At 31.4% G+C, this 22,475-nt stretch overlaps 3 protein-coding genes across 3 annotated transcripts; all 3 read left to right on the top strand.

The window, feature by feature from the left end:
- The first annotated feature begins 6,001 nt into the window (after positions 1–6,001).
- Positions 6,002–7,561, top strand: LOC108838378 (uncharacterized). Its single transcript, XM_057004237.1, has 2 exons — positions 6,002–6,591; positions 6,907–7,561. Exons 1-2 carry the CDS (start codon positions 6,002–6,004, stop codon positions 7,559–7,561), a joined length of 1,245 nt encoding a protein of 414 aa, XP_056860217.1.
- A 4,071-nt stretch (positions 7,562–11,632) lies between these two features.
- LOC108838370 (uncharacterized) lies at positions 11,633–13,014 on the top strand. The gene has a single exon (XM_018611322.2). It carries the CDS (start codon positions 11,807–11,809, stop codon positions 12,917–12,919), a length of 1,113 nt encoding a protein of 370 aa, XP_018466824.2. The 5' UTR covers positions 11,633–11,806; the 3' UTR covers positions 12,920–13,014.
- A 2,576-nt stretch (positions 13,015–15,590) lies between these two features.
- Positions 15,591–17,442, top strand: LOC108821792 (acyl-CoA-binding domain-containing protein 1). Its single transcript, XM_018594790.2, has 6 exons — positions 15,591–16,193; positions 16,325–16,427; positions 16,522–16,625; positions 16,768–16,859; positions 16,951–17,048; positions 17,122–17,442. Exons 1-6 carry the CDS (start codon positions 15,742–15,744, stop codon positions 17,296–17,298), a joined length of 1,026 nt encoding a protein of 341 aa, XP_018450292.2. The 5' UTR covers positions 15,591–15,741; the 3' UTR covers positions 17,299–17,442.
- Positions 17,443–22,475: the final 5,033 nt, after the last annotated feature.

The raw sequence follows: 22,475 nt of genomic DNA, 5'->3' as shown, positions 1-22,475 counted from the left end.
TATTATTTGAAAAATACTCACGGTCCATGGATTCCGTTAAAACTTAAAAGTGAACTTGCATAGTCACGTGAGAGTTATAGAGTAAAACAATGTACATATTTATTTCCTTTTGTTATTTATGTTAAAGAAGTATTCTATGTAGTTTAGATCGAGAAAAATAACGAATAAGTGAACGAAAAAGAGATGTTTTTCCTTATATTCTGTAAGCAACCAACAATACTAGAAAATGATATATTTTTCATAAATAAATAAAATGGTAAATGTCCTTTGGTTATTTATTTGGGAAATGCTGAATACTTCAAATTTGACTAGCTAAGACTGAAGAACAAAAGATACAAGCGTATCGCATCCGCTAAATAAAGACAACAATATATAGATCCAAATAAAGATAACAAGTCAATACAATTTAAATAATATTATTAAGAGTTTTAGAAGCCCTAACCAAGATTACTAGTAGCAAAATCAAGCCTCAAACATTAAACCATGCAGATATTAAACACACTTAAAACATTAAGATAAGTAGCAAAATCAAACCTCAGACATTAAACCATGCAGATATTAAACACACTTAAAACATTAAGATAAGCCAAATATTAAACACACTTATAAAAATAAGAAAACGAGATAGCAATTACTTCAAACCTCCTTCACCGGAGCCCCCGCGGGACTTTTCTCTTCCTTCACCGCCGGATCTTCCTCTCCCACCATCGCCGGATCTTCCTCTTCCTTCACCGCCGGAGCTTCCTCTTCCACCAGCTCGGTCTTTGCCACCGTAGTCACTTGCGAAGACTCCTCCTCCTCCATCACTGGCGGAGCCTCCTTCTCCTTGGTCGCCACCGGAATCACCGGCTCAGCCTCCTTCGTCTCGTCCACCGGCTCAGCCTCCTCGGTCTCCACCGGCTCAGACTCTTTCGTCCCCACCGGTTCAGACTCTTTCGTCTCCACCGGCTCAGCCTCCTTCTTCTCGTCCACCGGCTCAGTTTCCTCGTTGGGTTTGGATTTTTGACCCCAGTTCGCCGGTTTCGTCCGCTTCTTCTTCTTATCCGGCACGACAAAGGGGCCGTGCTTCCTAGCCTGCTGGATCCGGTTGAACTCTGCATTCCACTCTGCATCAAAGGCTTCCTTCTCCACTCTTTCTGCCTGTGCAGCGTTTGCTTTCGCCCTCGCCTCCGCCGCCTCTTTTTGTGACCTTGAAGACATGTTTTTCCCGAGAGGCAAGGATGACCCAATAAACCCCACACCAACGCCAACACCAAAACCAACGATTACATCAGGCTTGGAAAGGACATTTTTCACAAAAGAAATCATTTTTTTCTCTCTGGTTTTTTTTTTTTTCTTGTTTCACTACAAGAAAAGAGCCTCCACTCCGACAATAATTTCCGTGAATGTTAGTCATCGGAAACTTTGCTTCGCTGTTACTAGAAATTACCGAGAATCTATCAATTTTATCGGCTACTTCTCGGATATTTCCGAGGAACAATATTTGTCGGAATATGGTTACAACGGGTTATCGGAATCTTGTTGGAACTAAAAATAATTCCCGAGAATTTGTTTTTCATCGGAAAATTTGTTGGTACGCTCTCGGAGATTACTGACAACAACAAAGTCTCAGAAACTTGTCGGAGAATTTGACGGGAAATCACCGGAAGAGTTGAAGTGGATACGTGTCACCATTGCAATAGTTTCCGAGAAGTGATCCGGTGCCGATAATTGCTCGGTATGTGATAATTTGGTTGGAGTTCGAGCTAATTCCATGTCTTAAATCTCCCAATAAACATCTCACCTAATCTTCTTTCAAAGCTTTCAACCACACCTCTCTAATCCCTTCAGCCAACAAAAGATAGCAATATCTTAAGCTTTGTAATTCTATCATACTTTATATTCTTAAGGTTTAGATATCTTCTTAGGTTTGGTTGGTTTTGCTCTGTTTGTTGAAGGAGGAGAACGATGGCTCTGTTCTGTACATGGTCCAACAGAGTGTCTTTGTACGGCGAGGGATGGGTGGTCCAACAGAGTGTCTTTTCCACTTTCTTATTTCTTCTTCTCAACTAATTTTCGGCAAGGTAGACGCCTGCGGTGGTTAGATCCTCACGGCGTTTTGGTGGCAGATCTGGCGTTCCAAGGATTGAAGATGACTTCTTCTTCGGGGAGGTGGTTAGGGCTTATGTGTATCCGGTTTGTTTTGGTTTTTATATCAGATTTTGTTTTCTGTAAACCACTTTTCTCTGGTTAGGGTTGGTTTAGACATTAATGTAATATTATTTTAAAATGCTATTTGTGTTTACTCACATGTATTCAACTATTCATGGTCAATGCAACTAAACCGGGATTTTAATATGGTTCTCGTTGAACTGAGCTCTGGTTCTGGGGCGCATTTTTTTTTTTAATAAAAAGTTTTGAACTCCTCGATAATTTCTCGGAAACTTACGATAGGTGTGTTTATCGGAAATTAGCGACAATCAATTCCGACGAGATTCTCGACAAGTGATCTTCTCGGTTCTTTCCGATAATTGCCCGATGACCACTCATTTCCGAGACCCAAACTCCGACGTATTGCGGTTTCTCGGAAAAGCATCGGATGTAAGCAATTCCGACGAGATCCCCATAAATGGTACCGTCGGTATATGGCCCTCTTTCTTGTAGTGTTTGGACGAAGAGAAAGAAATGACGACGTTAAACGTTAAAAAGAAGAAAGTGTAAGGAAGAAGGTGCTCACTAAATTACTATTATACCCTTCAATCCTCACTAAAATTCAGCCCAACCCAGCCCATTACAAAAGTAATATTGCAAAGAGCAACTTTACTATTTTCTTGTTGCTTCTTGATAATTTTAAATCTGAAAAACGTTTGGTTAGAATTTATGGTTGATCAGAAAACAAGTTATTAACTTATTACTGAGGTTGTCAAAAAAAAAAAACTTATTACTGAGAGATGTTTAGATGAGACAAATCAAACAAGTAAATAAGTTAAATAAATTAAGACATAAGTTAATAATATCATCTCAACTTGCTACAGATTTGGTAAGTTTCAATTTTTCATAAATTGTGACATAAATAGCAACTATATTTCATCACTACTATAAAAAGCATATACTGTAAAAATTACCATTTTGTGCTTTATGGTTTTATCACATATTCGACCAATTAATAAAGATACCTTAAATGTAGTGTAGCTATATTTTTCTGAATTATGTTCGTGTAATAACCATGATAATTAAATATTAATTTAGTAATTGAATATCAGTTTAGAATGGAGAATCAATATAATAGAGGTGTTAAGTTTATTACTGGATTTGGGTTTTATAGTTATATAGTTGATTTACTAGTTTGTTTTAATCATTTAAGGTAGATTTTTTTGGGGTTGAATCATTTTTTTTATTCAAAAATTCGATCCGTTTGACCAACGAGTTTAAAAAATCGTACCTTCATCCCCTTCGCTTAAATTAGTGGATAATCCGTAGGATCTGTGGTTAATATTAAAAAATAATAAAATTAATTATTTATATATTTTAAACAATATATTTCTTAAATAAATATATTTTAATTAAATTTTATTTATATTCTTATTTTTAATTATTTTTTTAATAAAATTTTATATTTTAAAAAAAAACTAATTTGCGGATTGGCGGGTACCAATAATTTTGATTTGATTGATCCGTTTCCACCCCGTATAAAATCTACTCGACCCACATTCGTATATGCCCCACATATTTTTCAAATCAGTTGACCCGCACCCACCCCATAGCGGATCAAACGGGGCAGAGTCCGCACGGAAAAAAAAAATTCTCCGGCGGGAGAATAAATAAACTAATAATACAAATTTATTTTAAATTTACTTTTAATTAAAAATAAATCAAGGCATAATTGTTTTACAACAGTTTTATCTATGCATTATAAAATTCATTTAGAAATATAAACTTATCTAATTATAATAAAAAATTATAATTATTTAATTCTCTCAATGATTGTTTTAGTTTATTTACGTTCATAAAATTTGTTACTTACGATACAAATTACTTTTCTTAATAGATTTAAATCGATTGGATATTTTAAGAAAATTATACTACTAATATTTTTTGAAGATTAATACATGACTTATTCATTTTATATTTTAAGATTAAAAACATAAACGAGAATTTTTTGTTAACTAGAATTATATTAATTCAAGTGAAGAAAAAAATTCATATAACATATATATTTAGAAACAAATTATAGCATAGTCAAATATTTCTAAATTAGAAAATAATATAAATACAAGATATTATTATTTTTAATAAATTTTTTTATTTATGGTATATATGAAAATTTAGAGAAAATAACAATTAGCTAAAGCGTTAAATCAAATTAAATTACGTAAAACAATATTTGCAATAAATCATTTTATTATGTAAAACTCAAATTTGTTTTTTAATTATAAACGATAGCCTCCACAGAAATGGATCCAGACTAACCACGTGTTAATAACACATGTTTTCAACCCACTTGTCGGTTCCTTGTCCGTGGCGATCTATTCTATTATATGAAAAGTGAATTTGCGTACTTGTCATATTCTCCATGATTTTAGGATAAATCATTAACTAATATTATTATTTAAATTTTTATTTTACTATACATATTTATCTGTAGATAATTAATAAAAACTAGGGGTTTTGCCTACACATGCAGACACAATCGTCTCACATATATTTATCAGTTTATATCTTATTAATTTAAATATTCTCTAAAAGTTTAAATCAAACATAAAATTATATATATATGAAAAATGCAAAATATATATGCTTATTATTGAATCAAAAATTTAAAACACTCACATATTAAAAATACTTTTAGATAAATATTTATAAAAAATCCTTTTATTAATATTAATTATAAAAGAAATTATCTTATTTTGACTTTTGTAATAGAAAAATATTATTTCTAATCTATACTATTATTTGAGAAGTGAATTTTGTTACTTGTCATTTCCATGATTTTATGACAAATATTAAATAATATTAAATTTAAAATTTTAGTTTACTATACATATTTATCTTAAGATAATTAGTAAAAAACTAGGGTAAAACACCGCACATGCGGGCACAAATGCCTTACATATATATTAGTTTATATCTTATTAAATCAAATGCGCTAGAAAAGTTTCAATCAAATATAAAATTATTTATATATGAAAAATTCAATAAAAAAATTATATATATATATATATATATACTTATTATTGTCTCGAAATTTTAATCCACTCGCATATTAATTTTTTTTTTAGAAATATCTTTATAATTGTTTAATTAATATTTAATTATAAAATGTTTTTATCTTATTTTCACTTTTGTAATAGAAACATATTATTTCCAAATAAAAAATATATATATATATATATAAGAATTATATTATTTTTAAATTTATAATTGAAAATAAATAAATAATTTCACCAATGTTTTGAAAATGTTCAGGAGATATCTCATGTTTTAAATATTCATTTTTTTCTTTGCAAGATCTTTTTTGTTTGTTTCTCATATTACATGTAATTGATTTTTGCTTTGGTTTTGTAGAACATAAACATGAACTTTTGTTGTAACACATATTAGCAAAACTTACACTTCTTAGAAAATGTATTTTAAACTAAACACTGATAAATTACAATAGTAAATTGTATATGCTATCGATGAGTTCATATTAACAAAATCTAAAAATATATTAAACTTTTTAGTTCCAAAAATATAGATATAAATCTTTCTTGACATATAAGAGGAGAATACAAACACGAAATTTGAGGAGGCGCGAATTAGCACTACATTCGCAACCGGAAGCTACGCTCCCATCTGCTATTGAGCTAAACCAATGCGCTTTCATCAAAGGCCGCCTTCTCCTTGAGAATGTTCTCCTCGCCACAGAACTAGTAAAAGATTACCACAAGCCATGGATTTCTTCGCGCTCAGCTATTAAACTAGATATCTCCAAAGCTTTCGACACAGTTCAGTGGTCTTTCATTGAAGGGTTCTCCGGGCTATGGGCTATCCTGCTCTGTTTATTACTTGGATAATATGCTGTGTTGACACTGCTGCATTCTCAGTATCAGTTAATGGAGATCTTGAGGGGTTCTTTTCTAGTTCAAGGGGCATCAGACAAGGCTGCTCTTTATCTCCGTACTTGTTTGTCGTAATCAGTAATGTCCTTTCTAAGCTCCTCAACTCTGCAGTCCTCAACAGGCGTATTGGATATCATCCTCTCTGTGCGTCCCTCAACCTGACACATCTTAGTTTCGCAGACGACATAATGGTGTTTACCAATGGATCGGCTGCATCACTTGATGGTGTTCTCGAGGTCTTTGCGAAGTTTGCTCGGATATCTGGTTTATGCATTAATGTGGCAAAATCAACAGTGTTTGCGGCAGGTGTCGACAAGGAAAGTCTACAAGAAAAAACTGTCTCTGTAGGCTTCTCTATCTCTGGTCTACCTATCAAGTATCTTGGTCTGCCACTCACGACAAAAACATTGACGAGGAACAATTACGAGCCTTTGGTAGCTAAAATCAAAGCTCGGTTCCAGAGCTGGACAAGTAAGACTCTCTCCTTCGCGGGACGTCTCATGCTTATCAAGTCAGTTATTGCTAGCACAACAAACTTCTGGTGCTCAGCTTTTTGTTTGCCCAAAGAGTGCATGGATGAAATCGATAGCATGTGCTCAGCGTTTCTCTAGAGTGGCTCACCAAATGATGTTCCTAAAGCAAAAGTGGCTTGGAAAGAAGTATGTAGTCCTCTGGCGGAGGGAGGTCTGGGGGTCAGAAATATAAATGAGGTATCGTTGGTCTTCTCCCTGAAGTTAATCTGGCGTTTGTTTAGCGAGCCAAACTTTCTTTGGGTTGACTGGGTAAAGCATTATATACTTCGAGGTGAATCTCTCTGGGACATCAGGGACACCGGTTTGGGATCTTGGGTTTGGCGGAGGCTTCTGAGGCTGAGGTCAACAGCTAAGCAGTTCCTCAGTATGGAAGTGCATAACGGACAGGCGACTCGATTTTGGACAGATATATGGCATCCGAGAGGCAGACTGATTGAAATTGTGGGTGAAACTGGGACCTTAAAGCTTGGCATTGCGAGATCAGCGCTAATTTGTGATGTACGAAATGAGACAGGCTGGTCATTTAGAAGAAGCCGAGCTAGACAGATTCGCGATCTCATCACTATGGTGGAAGCTCATCCTTTAGCAGAAAATAGGCTTGGTCAAGATGTGGTCCTGTGGCGTAAGAATGAAACTGACTTCTGCAATCATTTCTCCACTTCAGTCACATGGCAGAGAATTCGTACTCACAAACCAACCCAAGAATGGAGTAAAGTGATTTGGTTCTCCCTTGGAGTGCCTCATTTTGCTTTCATAACCTGGCTGGTGGTGAGGAATAGATTATCCACCGGAGATCGAATGCGAGCTTGGGGTCAAGTACAAGGCTGTCTGTTTTGTGGAGAACCAGATGAAACAAGAGATCATTTGTATTTCGCATGCCCTTACACCTACACTATTTGGCTTGAAGTGGTCGGCACCCTACTAGGCAGACCCCCTGATCCGGACTGAGAAATCACTCTCCAGCACTTTACTACGCATAAGTTTGGCTACCTCAATTATATTCTTCTGAGGTTAGTTTTTCAAACTACTATCTACATGATTTGGAGGGAGCGCAATGACAGGAAGCATCTAAAGAAGCCTCGCCAGCCTAGCCAATTGGCCAAGCTAATCGACAAAACTATAAGGAATCGGATATTGGCTACAGGTTATGCAAAGAAGCCTCGTCTTAGGGACTTATGCAAGCTTGGTATCGAGTTCATACATAGGTTTTTATTTTACATTGGGATCCAAAGTTCATTGTACATAAACATTCTTTATACTGATGATCAATAAATTTAACATTTCATCAAAAAAAAAAGACAATGGAGAGCATGGTGCAACATTCGACCTGTCAGAGATTTGATACATATTGCAAGGATCTAATTGCAATAGTAACAGAACCACAATCTTGGCCAAACCTCTCAACTGAGCTGGAAAGATTTAAACTCTCAAATGTGTTTTTCAAATTTCAAGATATGCTATATCCAAAGGGTACAAATAATAATTGTTGATTCGTTAGTTAGGACTACTCATACCTTTCATAGATCTCTTTGTTTTATTGGTTGTTCTATTCTGGTTCCAGACCACCTTAAGTTTGAGTAATATAATAGTCGTTTGATGAAAAAAAGAAGAAGACAATACAATATAAATAAGATAATATCAAATCATTGTTTAGACGATAATTATCATGTTTTCTTTAACATGTTTGTTGCAAAATATATATATATATATATATATATATATATATTATTAAAATTATTAAATCATTGATTCACCTAAAATCAAATGGAATTTTTATAAAATAATAAATAAGATAATATCAAATATTTGCATAGCTGAAATATTGTAATTGTCGTTTTAGAAACTGTTTATTATTAAAAAATATAAACTATATATATTTATGAAAACTATTGGAATCATCTAAAATTTACAACTATTGATGACCTCATATTAACAAAATCCAAAAATATATAAACCTTTTTAATACCAAAAATATAGATATGATCCTTTCTAATGGAAATTTTATACAATAATAAATAAGATAACATCAAATATTTGCATAGCTGAAATATTGTAATTGTCATTTTAGAAACTGTTTATTATTAAAATATATAAACTATATATATATTTATGAAAACTATTGGAATAATCTAAAATTTACAACTATCGATGAGTTCATATTAACAAAATCCAAATATATGTAAACCTTTTTAATACAAAATATAGATATAATCCTTTCTTGACATATAAGAGGAGAATACAATATACAAAATATAATATCAAATACATGTGTAGATGATAATTTCCATATTTTATTTAAACTGTTTATTATCAAATATATAAACATTATTAAATAATTGATTCACCTAAAATAAAATGGAACTTTTAATATAATAATAATTAAGATAACATTAAATATTTTTATAGCTGAAATATTGTAATTATCATGTTCTCAAAACTGTTTATTATTAAAATATATATTTATGAAGACTATTGACTAAGCCTAAAATCATGTAGAACATGAAAAATCAGCAAAATCATTTCTTAAATAATAGTATAGATTAACGTACTATTATTTTCTCCATGATTTTAGGATAAACAATTTATTATTATTATTATTATTAATATTTAAAGTAATTAATAAAAAACCAATTTTACCGATATATATGTACTATTAATTTTTAAAATATATATATTGTAATATATATACTAATCATGATATTTAGGACATTTAATTATGAATATTATTAACAATTGATATTAATAATATCTACTGATAATATCATAATCAAGTTTGTCTTATATTTAGTTTATAATTTTAATGGCTAATATTATATCCAATTTCTCTGATTCATACTGGAAATATTGATCTATATACACATTATTATAATATTGATGTCAAAATAAAAGGTAAATCATAAAAGAGAATATCATAAAATATAAATTATATATTTATGAAAATATAAATTATATATTTATGTTAAATATTATATATATATATATATATATATTTAATATTATACAATCATATTCTTTAACTAAAATAAATTAATTTTTATTTGTGTCGAGCATCAACATCACAAATGGATTTATGCTAATAATGAACATATCTGTAAAATCACCAAGTTATCAAAATAATATATTTAGTACCAAAATAGTAAATATTTTATAAATGTCAAAAATGAAAACTAACTTTAAATATTAACAAATATACGTAAGCATGAAAAACTAGGATTAAAACATTAAATAACACTAAAATTGACAAATAACAAATAAATATAAATATAATCAAAGAGAAAACATTGATAATTTTGTAATTTATTATATTTGTGTTTTCTTTCTCACTGTTACTAAATCTAAATTATAGAAAATACATAATATTTATAGGGTATTTCAATTTCATTGATGTTTTATAGGTTGTGATTGTTAATAATCGTTTCAGTGGCACTGGATTTCTTTGTAATCCACAAATACAATAAGTGTTTAATTTAAAATCCAAGTTTTCTAATCTTATTATTACTATATAAAAGACTTTGATCCAAAATCTATATTATATAAATGAAACTATTAAACAAAAGAACATAATTTAATACTACTTGATTACCGATATGAAATATTGAAATTTATAATTTATAATATTAATTTAATTTTTATCTAATTTAATCATTTATTTTTTATAAAAAAAGATTAGAACTAATTTTTTGAAGTATATATATATATATTAGTCTGCACAGGGTTCGGACCATCAACTAGTTCCTAGTATTTTGATACTTTTCCTATGCTCTTCTTGAGTCTGCTTCAATCGTTTTTGTTCACCACAGCAAGTGACGGTTTCTATGTCTCTATATTTGTGAAACTCTTGCCTTTATCATATTTCTTTTGTTACAACATTTTTAATTATCTTGGTGACCAAATTATAGTGGATAGATTATTGGTGGACATACTTCTATTAGACGAGTTCTTTGTGGATAGCTTTGTTAGATTATTGGTGGACATACTTCTATTAGTACAGAAGCACTAGCGAGCCATAGTTAACCTTTTGCTATGGTTAATCTGGTTCCCTAGGAGGGAAGGACTTGTGGAACCAAAACAAAGAGATGCGTTTGTTGGACAAAAAGAAAGGAACCTGTTCTAAAACCTTCTGTCAACGGATTTCAGAAAAGTTTGAGCAGGAAAAATTGGCTTGAAGATGCCACTGACGGTTACCTTCAGTCGAAAGTTCATAAGTGAGGGTAAAAAGAGTGGTGAAGCCATGACATTGTTGCAGACCAAATCTAGAGGGAGTAAGGGCACTAGAATAGTAACTGGTTATTGTTTTTTTAATTGCATTGAACAGAACAAGTAACTTGCATCATGGACTAATGGAGTATACTCCAAATTAGAGGTAAGAGCAACAGTCGAACAAAAAAAAAAGTACGAGTAACACATATGTCCATAGCGTTATAAGGAGAGCGAGCTGATTCCAGAATATTGAGTGCTAAGATCATTTCTAATCCAATTTTATTTTTTTTTTCTCCAAAATAGAGTACCAGTAAGTATGAAATAACAAATGCTACAATCTAATTTCATATCTTATTCCGTTTTGAAGTTTACTCCATAAATAGATTAATTTATTTTATTTTTTATTCATGATTCTATTATAGAGTGAAAATTAGAATAAGTTGAAGCAATTTTATTTTATATCCACTTTTATTCTATTTCGGAAAAAAAATTGAGTTTTACATTGGAAATGCTATAAGCAATTGTCAGTGCCGTAGAAAGCCACTAGCGATGTCATCGCCAATATGGTGCCGCCCAAAAAGAACAGTTAAATCATTTCAGATATATGTTCTTTCCTTCATAACATCATACTTCATCGCCCTAATATATTATATATAGAGCTATGTTTAGTGAAGCATCTGACAAAGCAGTAGTCTTCATCTAAAGACAAATTAATTAGAGTTTTGTCTTCTCTTTTTCGTTTGGTTACAAAAGAAAAAAACAAAAGGAAGTCGAGGATACTTTTCTAGAAAGAAAATATCGAGTTAAGATTGTGTCTGGTTCATTTATTGAAAACGAATACTTGGTGGCCAAGGCTAGTCCTCTGGTATTAATGGAGATGATGAACCCTAACATCAACTCTTCAACTTTTTTTTTTTGGTGAATTCATCAACTCTTCAACTTGATTCCTCTTTTTATCTCTCTCTTTTAGATCTCTTTTCGCTCAATAATATCATGTCTCTGATCTTGAGGCGGCTCTCGAGTCTCGGCCTTGGGAAACCTCCTGTGTCCGTGAGATCCTCTCTTCTTCTTTACTCTAAAGCAATCACAACTTCCTTGCTTCAAACCCCTCCTTGTAGAATCGTCTTGGCTGAGCCTTGTGGAGGGGATCTTGGAAAACTTGTGGTAATGAATATGAATGAACTTGAGTGCACTGATTTGGAGAAGAAGGTGCCACTGGAGTTAGTATATGATGAGAAGATAATAATAGGGGCATCCCGTGGCTGGATAGCTACTCTAAAGGAAGATGGAGTGCTGCGTCTCCAAGACGATTTCAACCCTGTGGCATCGGATACAAATCCGAAACGCATTCCTCTGCCTCCTCTTGTGACTCTGCCTCATTGCCAAACCAAAATCATCACCAATGTGTCACTGTCCTCATCTTCTCCAGAGGATGACGAAGACTGTGTCGTGGCTATCAAGTTCTTGGGACCGCAACTCAGCTTTTGCAAACCAGCCACTCAGAGTAAACCAGCAGAGTGGACCAACATCAAGATCGAGAACCCCTGCTTCTACTCATCCCGTGTCATGTTTTCCAAGAAACACAACTTGTTTCGCATCCCCGGGTCTGGAGGCCATGTCATCGGTTCATGGGATCCCTACAAACCCAGCAATAACCTCGAGCTTCAGAGCTTGCGGTTTACAAACATGCCCAAGCTCACAAAGGCTAAACAGAATCTTTTGGATATGTGCTGCAGGAGCGAGCACTTGGTGGAGTCACTACCTACCGGTGAAAATTTCTTGGTCAAGCAGTACAAGAAGACAATCAAGATCACCAAGGCTGGTATCGCTAGAATGAGAACCAAAGCTTTAATGGTATTCAAGCTAGACGAAGAGGGAAACGCCGTTTACACTCATGACATTGGAGATCTTAACATGTTCCTCTCAATGTCTGAACCTTTCTGTGTCCTTGCTACTTCCTTTCCTCATTTACTCCCTAACAGTATCGATATCAAAGATTTCGACGAATCAGGTTTTGTCCATCTGAAACGCACAAGAGTCTGGAGTAGATCTTATACATGTAGTATCCCTTACTACATTCCACCACAAGATATTATCCAGTCTTAGATTTGGATACTGACTCTGTTTTTCTGTTTCTGTTACTCCATATCTGTTTTTCCAACTAATTATGTTATAAACATAAATTGAAAACAGAGAATAAAGCAAGCAGTTTAGATGGATCATGCAGTCCAATGAAGTTACCAAATGGATCATTTAGCCTTTTTTACTTCACCATATTATATGTTCAGATTCTTCAGTAAATTAACTTTCGTAGCTTCAGTCTCCCTTATTGTAAAACAAAATGTTAAAAGGATTAACACCAATAATTGTTTCGCTGAAGAAGAAGCAATCTACCTTATTTGACGATTCATAATTTCTCAATCAGATTTGGTATCTAAACATAGTTCAGAGACTGATGTTGCTTTTTTATTCCAAATATATATAACTTTAGTATTTTATTAAAATAAATAAAGTTTGAATATTAAAATGAGTACAGTTTTAAAAGTTTCGGAATTAAAATAAAGAAAATAATTAGTTGGGGTATTAAATAGTAAAAAAATTGAGTATTAGAAAGCTTAACAAAATTTAGTTGGGGTATTTTTATCGAATTTTCCATTAATATATATATTTCTTATTTATCTACAATCATAAAAATATATTCACCCTCTTTAAATATGTTATATATATATATATACACACTTAAGCAAATTGATTTTTTTTTATAAAAAAATTATAATGCTTAGACTCTAAACTATCCAATACTATAAATATACAACATGAGCTTAATTTTAAAAATATTACTGTGGATTACCCAACTATATTTGAATACAAGAATACAAAAAATGAAAGTTGGTAATTTCAAGTTATAATATTATTATTCATATTTTTAAAATATTTTCTTTTTATCATTCTAATGCTTAGACTATAAACTATTGAATAATATTAATATATAACATGGCTTAAGTTTAAAAAGACTACCGTGAAATAAAAATATATATAAGAATACGAAAATAAAAGTTAGTAATTTTGAATTCAAATATTATACTTATTCATTTGAAAAAATAACATCTTAATTTTTTTTCAAAAAATTGTTGGTTTCAGATAAAATAATAATATTCACTCTAATTGGTTATATATACAAACAAATATAATATTTATTCTTCATGCGGACTATATGGATCAAATATAAAACAATTTATGTAATATATGTAGGGATGTATGTTCGGATATCCATTTATGTTCGATTTGAGTTTATTAAGGTTTCGGGTATTTGAAGTTAAAGATTTTAGCTTCATTCGGGTATTTAGAAATTTTGGTTCAGATTCGTTTCAGATATTTGTGCGGGTTTGGTCCTGTACGGATTAATTTTTTTAATTCATATATAATTTAAAATTTTCAAAATTTTAAAATAAAGATAAAATATAATATACAAATTTGAATAATATATACCAGAATACCTAAACTTAAGATAATAATTGGTTTGGCTTGAATAATTAGATGGAGAGTTAATAGATATATTATACAGCAATATTTTGGATATTAAATCTAAAAATAGTTATCATATTCAAGTATATAAATCTCATTCAGATATATCCGGATATATTCAAATTTTTAGGATCAGACTCTGTTCGCTTCTTTGGGTTTAGATTTTTTTGCCTAGTCCTAAATATATCACTTTGATTTGTTTATCAAAATACAATACTATATCTACAAGACAACAAATAAAAAATATAAATATGCTAAACGATATTAAGTATTGATATAACAACTAAATACAACACCAATGCGGACACACGAGTCAAAAGCTAGTTGCTAGTTAATTTTGAAATTGTGTTTTATTGTCATAGTTATGTTTTATTCACATACTTAATATTTTAAAAATTTATTAGATTTTATAAAATAAAATATAAATGATCCTTATTCTACATTTCGCTCAAGCATATTAAAATTGTTTAAAACATCTTCATTTATTTTCGTGTTACGGTAGAAAGCGTAAGAACTAAAAAAAATTGAACATTGTAAAGAAATCATAGTACTTGCATCATAATGTAGAGTTGAACAAAATGACTAAATCAATATTATTACATCTGGATCCAAACTTTGAAACATCCGAATTAGAAGGTACAACACTAAAAAACAAACTAAATTAAAACATATTAGTTCTTGTATTTGATGTAACATTTAGATACAACATCTAAAACACAATATTTAGATGTTGGATCTAGACATTTTTGTTTTTATAATTGTTTTTTTGCATCCGGAAACAACATATAGATATTGGTTCAATAGTATCCAAACATACGACATCCGGATACAACAAACACACCTAAATCTAATATAATATCCAAATAGAATTTTTATTTTCAAAAAATTGGAAGAGAATCCGATCCGAACAGAAAAAAATATTGATATTCAAAATAAATATTAGTTATATTAATAATTATAGTAATTTAAAATAATTCAAATTAAAATATTGAATTCGATTATAGATTATTTTTTCAAATATTTTTGGGTAGTTCTGATAGTTTACTGTATATGTTTAGACATAGAAAAATTGGATCTAAACCGCATTCGAACAAAACTACAAACTCTGAAAAAATAAAAAAATCGAAACAACCCTAACCGAAACGTACCATCTTGTAGTAGCATCTGTGCAATTAGAAAGTTAAACAAGTAAAAAAAAGTAGAACTTTTATTTTACCCAAAACACAGTTTAAGGTTGTGTTGGTCATTTTCTATCTTCCTCTTGTCTCGAGCGAAGCGGTGAAAACAAGAAAAGATGGTTCCTTTTCGTTTTCTGGAGAGAGATGCGTTTCTGGTGACCCTTCACTGAAAGTTTAGGTTTTTCTTCTCCACTCTGATTGATTGCGTTTTTGAATCTGAGAGAAATGAGTGGCGATTGGTATCAGCTCGCTCAGTCTCTAATCTTCGGTTTGATCTTCGCTTACCTTCTCGCCAAGCTAATCTCCATCCTCGTCGCCTTTAAAGACGACAACCTCTCCCTCACTCGCGCCCACGACGCCGCCCCCCAATCGGATAATGACTTCTACCACCGCAAGGTCGAGACGGATTCTCTCGTGGCGGAGCAAGGAAGCTTGAGAGGTGATGAAGATGAAGATGAAGACGATGACGATGATTGGGAAGGTGTGGAAAGCACGGAGCTTGACGAAGCGTTCAGTGCCGCGACGGCTTTCGTGGCCGCTGCTGCTTCGGATCGGCTCTCGCAGAAAGTGTCGAACGAGTTGCAGCTTCAGCTTTATGGGTTGTATAAGATTGCTACGGAAGGAGCTTGTACTGCTCCCCAACCTTCAGCTCTCAAAATGACTGCTCGTGCCAAGTGGTTTCGCCTCTCTCTCTCTCTGATTCAATTGTTACGATATTAAAGATGATTGCTTGATGATGTAGACTTGATTGTTTAGTTGGTTGGCTAAGACTTTGTTATGATCTTCTTTTTTTTTTAATTTGGTTTAGGCAAGCGTGGCAGAAGATGGGAGCTATGCCAGCTGAGGAAGCGATGGAGAAGTACATCGACCTTGTGACTCACTTGTACCCTGCTTGGGTTCAAGGTGGCTCGGTAGTTTTTCCTTTTTCACCGCTTCTGTTTATTTCTCATCTCTTTGGAACTGTTTTTAAGGAGACTGTTTTTACTTTGTTCTGGTGTGTTTTAGAAAGGAAGAAACCGTAGTGGTGAAGCTGCAGGTTCCAACTCTAGAGCACCCATGGGACCGGTGTTTAGTTCATTGGTTTACGAAGAAGAAACCGAAAATGAGTTGTAAGGTTCTAAAGCTATTTTATCTACACATTATGATATATCATACCAGTCACATGAATGGATCCATTTGTGGTTGAATAGTCATTTTGTTTTAGAGGAAGCTCTGTTCATTCCTGTGTTTTTTTTTGGTCCATGTTAACAGGAAGATTGATGCAATTCACGCCTTTGCTAGAGAAGGAGAAGTGGAGAATCTATTGAAATGCATAGAAAGTGGCATACCTGTAAATGCAAGAGGTTACTTAGTCTCTCTTTTTATACCATTCTCACAATTTTTTTTTTATTTGCTCTGAAGTTTTACAGTGTCTCCATCTTGTGAAATTTTCAGACAGTGAAGGTCGGACACCGTTGCATTGGGCTATAGACCGAGGCCACTTGAATGTTGCTAAAGCTCTACTAGATAAAAAAGCCGATGTTAATGCTAAAGTAAATTCAAAATCCTTAACACTATAAGATTTGTGTGTTTCTTTGGATGACTATAACTTTTGGTTTTGTGTAGGACAATGAAGGCCAAACCGCTCTGCACTATGCTGTTGTGTGCGAAAGGGAGTCTCTTGCAGAGTTTCTAGTGAAGCAGAAAGCTGATACAAGCATTAAAGACGAAGATGGAAACTCGCCTCTTGATCTCTGTGAATCAGAGTGGTCTTGGATGCGAGAGAAGAAGGATTCAGATTAAGGTTTTGTAGTCTTTAAACTGTGTGTTTTAATTTCTTAAAACAGAGATGTTTTGTTTTATACCTTTCTTGTTACCTTGCTTGTGTTTGAACAAGAGTCTTAGGCTACCTTAACACAGTGCATAAGGTAACTGTTTTGTTTGTTACTATATTGAACCAGAGAGAGATCATCATCCCAATAAAGCTCAAAATGCATTTAAAACCTAGCTAGAGACTAGTTTTCACTATATACTCGAAACCATTAACTAGCTATTTTTTTTTTTACTAAAATGAACATATACGTAGTGTTCTTTGACCCAAAAAAAGAACATATACATAGTTCCATGAGATGACCAGTGAAACCAAAATTCACTAAATTACAATGTTTAAAAGTGAGGTAGTTTAATTTTTTGTTCACTCAGATATCTAGCTGATTAATAGGATTTCTAACAAATTAACTAAATGATTCACCAAATTACAGACACTAATCTGCTTAACTTAGTCTGATGCAAGCATTTCGGAAAAGTAATGTGTACAGTACTAATAGCAATTAGCGATGTAATCCCAGATTGTAATATACAGTACTTAGAATTTTTTTCATAATATTTCAACATCTAACGTACTGTTACTATAATAGTTGATCAAAGAAGATGAAAAAGCATATATACCATAAGAAACTTTAAACAGCCGTGGTAAAAGTTCAGTTCATTTTATTGCTGCGAAGTTAACATATAGTATGCAGTATACTGAAATGTGGCAAGTAATTGTTCCCACCAACTCCACTACTGCTGCAAATTCTGTTTGTCCCTGCAACCAAAAAAGTACTACTGAGAGCATTTAATTAGCGAGTAGACATATTATAACACCATTGTGATTGACAAAATTTTAGAAACGGTGTTAAAAAATGTTAAAGTCAGCTTGTAATAATCAATCAGAAAGGCAATAATATAAATGGTTTATTTATGTTTGAATCAATCAGAAAGGCAATAATATAAATGGTTTATTTATGTTTGTGATTCTGTACTCGACCTTTTCGTCAGATTTCCAACGAAGTCAAACCAACTTTGTCAATAAACCATGATAACACATACATATGTAGTTGGACATTGGACACAGCAGATGGTAAGATTTAACTCCAAAGACTCGGGGCTACTCTTTAACTCTAAAGTTCTGTTCTACTTGGATCTGATGTTGTAGGCCACGTGGCTAATCCGAAGGTGGTCTTGGCACTGTTGACACTTGACAGACTGCCGTGACGGCCTTGGAGTCAGTTGAGAAGTCGCGACACACTGGGAGAGACGACAGCCAGTATTCAACTCGGAGACGGAACTCACCATATTCAAGCTTTCTTCCCTCACCTCACATCTCGTCTTCTCTAAATTAGTTCTTCTGGTGTTTTGTTTTGTTTTGTTTTGTTCTGATTAACTGTAATTTAGAGCCGTATTTCTCCGGTACACAGGTTTGTGTATTGTTCCAGATCCCTTTTTAAGGGAGGTTAGTGAATGTTAATTTTATTTAGAAAAAAGAAGTTCTAAAGACACTTACGTTAACGCTGTAGCTCAATAAGAACAGTGCTTTCTCCTTTTCGTATGACGATAAAACAATTGTTAATTTAGCGGTGCATTACTTATATATTCGTCACTACATTAAAACACAACATATCACTACGTACCGACACCCTGATTTTATTTTTATTTTTTAATTATTCTTTTTACACTGATTTTATTTCGAACAAACTTAGTTATTTGAGATTTGATATCTCTTTAAAAAAAAATCAAATAATAAGAATTTAATGAAATAAAATTATGTTTTTAGATTAATAAAAAACAGTAACAATTATCAAAATTTTTTTTTTTTAATATTGATAAATCTGTCGACAAATACTAAGCCCTAAACCCTAAACTTTAAATTCAAAATACTAAACCGTAAACCACCGGAGAAAGCTTGAACCCTTGGGCATATACCTTAAACCGTTAATCCTAAACCCTAAAAAAAAAACTAAACTCTTAATCGTAAACCATAATATTAAACCTAAATTCTAAACATGAAACCCTAAACCCTAAATTTCTAGACAAATATTAAATCCTAAACCCTTAATCCTAAACCATAAACTATTTTGGAATTTAGAATTTAGGGTTCAGTATTAAGGGTCATGATTTAGAGTTTAGGGTTTAGGATTTAGTTTATGATTTAGGTTTGATTTATATTTAAGGATTCAGGGTATAGGATTTATCCAAGGGTTCAGGTTTTCTCCGAAGATTTAGGGTTTAGTATTTAAAATTTAGAGTTTAGGGTTTAGTATTTGGCGACAGATTTATCAATATTAACAAAAAAATCTGTTTTTTTTTAAATTACTACTATTTTTTTATCTAAAACATAATTTTGTTTCTCTAATAAATCCTTATTATTTAGTTTTTTTTTAAGAGATATCAAATCTCAAATAACTAAATTCTATTGGTAGGTGAATTTAGAGGGTGAGTTTTGTTCTTTTATTTCCTGTTCATGTTTTCCCTTATTGCAATTTTTTTTCTCATTTGCAAAGTCATACATAACCTTTAATTTGTTGCACAATCTGTGTGGATATGGCCACTAGTCAAGAGAGTTGTTAAGTATTACAAACATTCACCAGGAAATTAAAAAAAAACATTGGTCGTAAATTGTAACCAATTAGCCAAAAACTATAGCAGTCAAGCGCTAAGCGTGTATGGTTATGTGTTTGTGTTTCTTATGGCAATCAAAACTTTTAAGATATGTTTAGATCTTAAAACTTTCAAGCGTAAAGAGTTGAGTAGAACTGTGGATATTAGCTCAAAATACATATTATGGAGACAGGATCTTAAATTAAAATAAAACTTTGGGGTAGTGGGTCTCTCACTCTAATGGGTCACTTAAAAAGGCACTTCTCTTGTACATTTGTAGGCCACTCGCTATGTCTGTCTCAATCTTAGTTGACTTCTTAAAAAGCTGTAAAGGCCGAAATGGATGGATTAATTCCACTATTTCTCTTTAATTTTATATAATTATCTATTGTTTGATACCACGGATTAATCTGCCCCTAACATTTTATGATTCGATAATTACTTACCTAATTCACATTTAAAACAATTTACTTTTCTGCCTAGCAGAGGTCCTGGCATTTTGAGAGCCCAATTCAAAATATATAAATCAATATTTCATTAGAAATTTATAAAAACGCTTGTTTAAAGAGTCAGTCTTATAATATAAAATAATATCTAAAATAACTACAGTATAAAATAGAACCTAAAATAATTGTAAAATAAATATATCAATCTACAAAAAATATTTTTTTTTGTCTTTGAAGTATAATAATATTTTGAAACTACAAATAATATTTTCTTTACTTTAACTTCACTACTAGTTCTATTTGTGTCAATAATAATAATGTGATTTATTAATTCAAATACTGGAGTTTTTCTTTTTCCAAAGCGGATGTTACAGTAATTCAAATGTTGCACCTCCTTTTAAAAATTAGTATAGGCTCTCTCGCAGATCTGAGGTACTTTCAGTATAATCAAGAAAATGACGTACAAGTTTGGTGATCCAATATTCCCCATCTTACTTTTTGATAATGGACCCAATTATCTAATTAGTATCAGAATGCAATTGCGTCGGTAAGTAGACTTGACTTATGCGTCGGTAAGTAGACTTGACTTATGAGCAAAGCCTATAATACAATACAGCTTTTTTGTGCAAAATGGTAATAGCAATGAGCACAAAAGTTAAAAAACATAGGTAATAATCGATGGTACCAGATAAATTAACTTACTTTCTTTAGGAAAGATACTGGTTCCGACAAAAATAGTTTATATTCATCTAGAATAAATAGCATTTTGATATACGGAAGAAACTGAATAGTGAAAATCAATTTAAAAGGTAGATAAATTAAAAATAAAGAAGAGAAAACTAATACTGTAAAAACTAAGGAGGTAAGTACTAAAGAGTACGAATGGTTAAAACTTGAACACAGTGGTGGCGGATCTGATTGCGGTTGTAGGAGTCGCGAATATGAACGACTGCAGTTTTAAGCATTGTTAAGTGACATGTACTGTTGGTACATCATTTCCAAATTGGTGTGTTTATGGATAAAATATTTTAATAGTTTAATAATAAATTATTAATATTTATATTATAATATTATAAAAACATACTATTATGATAAATGTAATAATAATTTTATCATATACTCCCTCCGTTTTTTAAAGATTCATGTTCTAGAAAAAAAATTTGTTTTAAAAAGATAAAATTTTTACTTTTTCAATGTATTATTTAATGAAAATCTGTTAACTTCAAAAAAAAAAATTGTGTTTATTGGATTTTTATTGGTTAAAAGTTATGGATAATTGTTATTTACAAAAATCAATGCATTTTTAATGTGATTTCTTAATATATGTGAAAAGTCTAGAATAAGTATCTTTAAAAAACAGAGGGAGTAGTTAATAACAAAATTATATCTGTTTATTTATTTGTTCTACTTTAGATAAGAGTTATAGTTTAATTAAAGATATTTGAAAATTTATATTAGAACTTTAAAAATATTTTTTTTCTAGATATATATGTTTATATATTTATACATGTATATATTAGTGTAAAAGTTATGGTGAATATTCTTGGTTTGTTTTTTTATAATATAAATTATTACACTGTTAGTGAATATTAATTTAAATTAAAAATGTACTTATATATATTGTTTATAATATTTCAATTTTAAAATTTTAATATTTTAGAAAACATTTTGTCATTTATTTATCTAACCAAAATCGAAAATGCTACGAAAAACCAACTTTTGATTTTAAGAAATTTGAGGCGGTTTAAAATGATTTATAGTGTAGGATTGCTGTAAACATATGAACAACCGCTATCACCTATAAAAACTGCGTTTTTAAATTATACTAGAAAAACTATTCATACCGTAAATAACTTAAATTTTGATAAGACAATCAAAATAAAGAGATACAGAAACATTATAAAAATAAAAGTTTTCTAAAAGAGGTCCAGTTTGAGAACGGTTTAAGATTGATATCCGTTTTGACGAAATGAATCTTCGTTAGGAGGAACAAAACATAGATATAAAAAACTGTTATGCTGTTAAATATCTTATTAAAATATAGAAAATAATAAGTTGAATTAATTTTATTTTTGAAATTACATGATAAAATTCATTTTTATTTATTTTCTCAAA

The sequence above is a fragment of the Raphanus sativus genome, chromosome 2 (assembly GCF_000801105.2).
Source record: "Raphanus sativus cultivar WK10039 chromosome 2, ASM80110v3, whole genome shotgun sequence".
Classification (NCBI taxonomy): Eukaryota; Viridiplantae; Streptophyta; class Magnoliopsida; order Brassicales; family Brassicaceae; genus Raphanus; species Raphanus sativus.
Note: the sequence above shows the minus strand (reverse complement) of the source record. Positions and strands in the feature narration are given on the sequence as shown.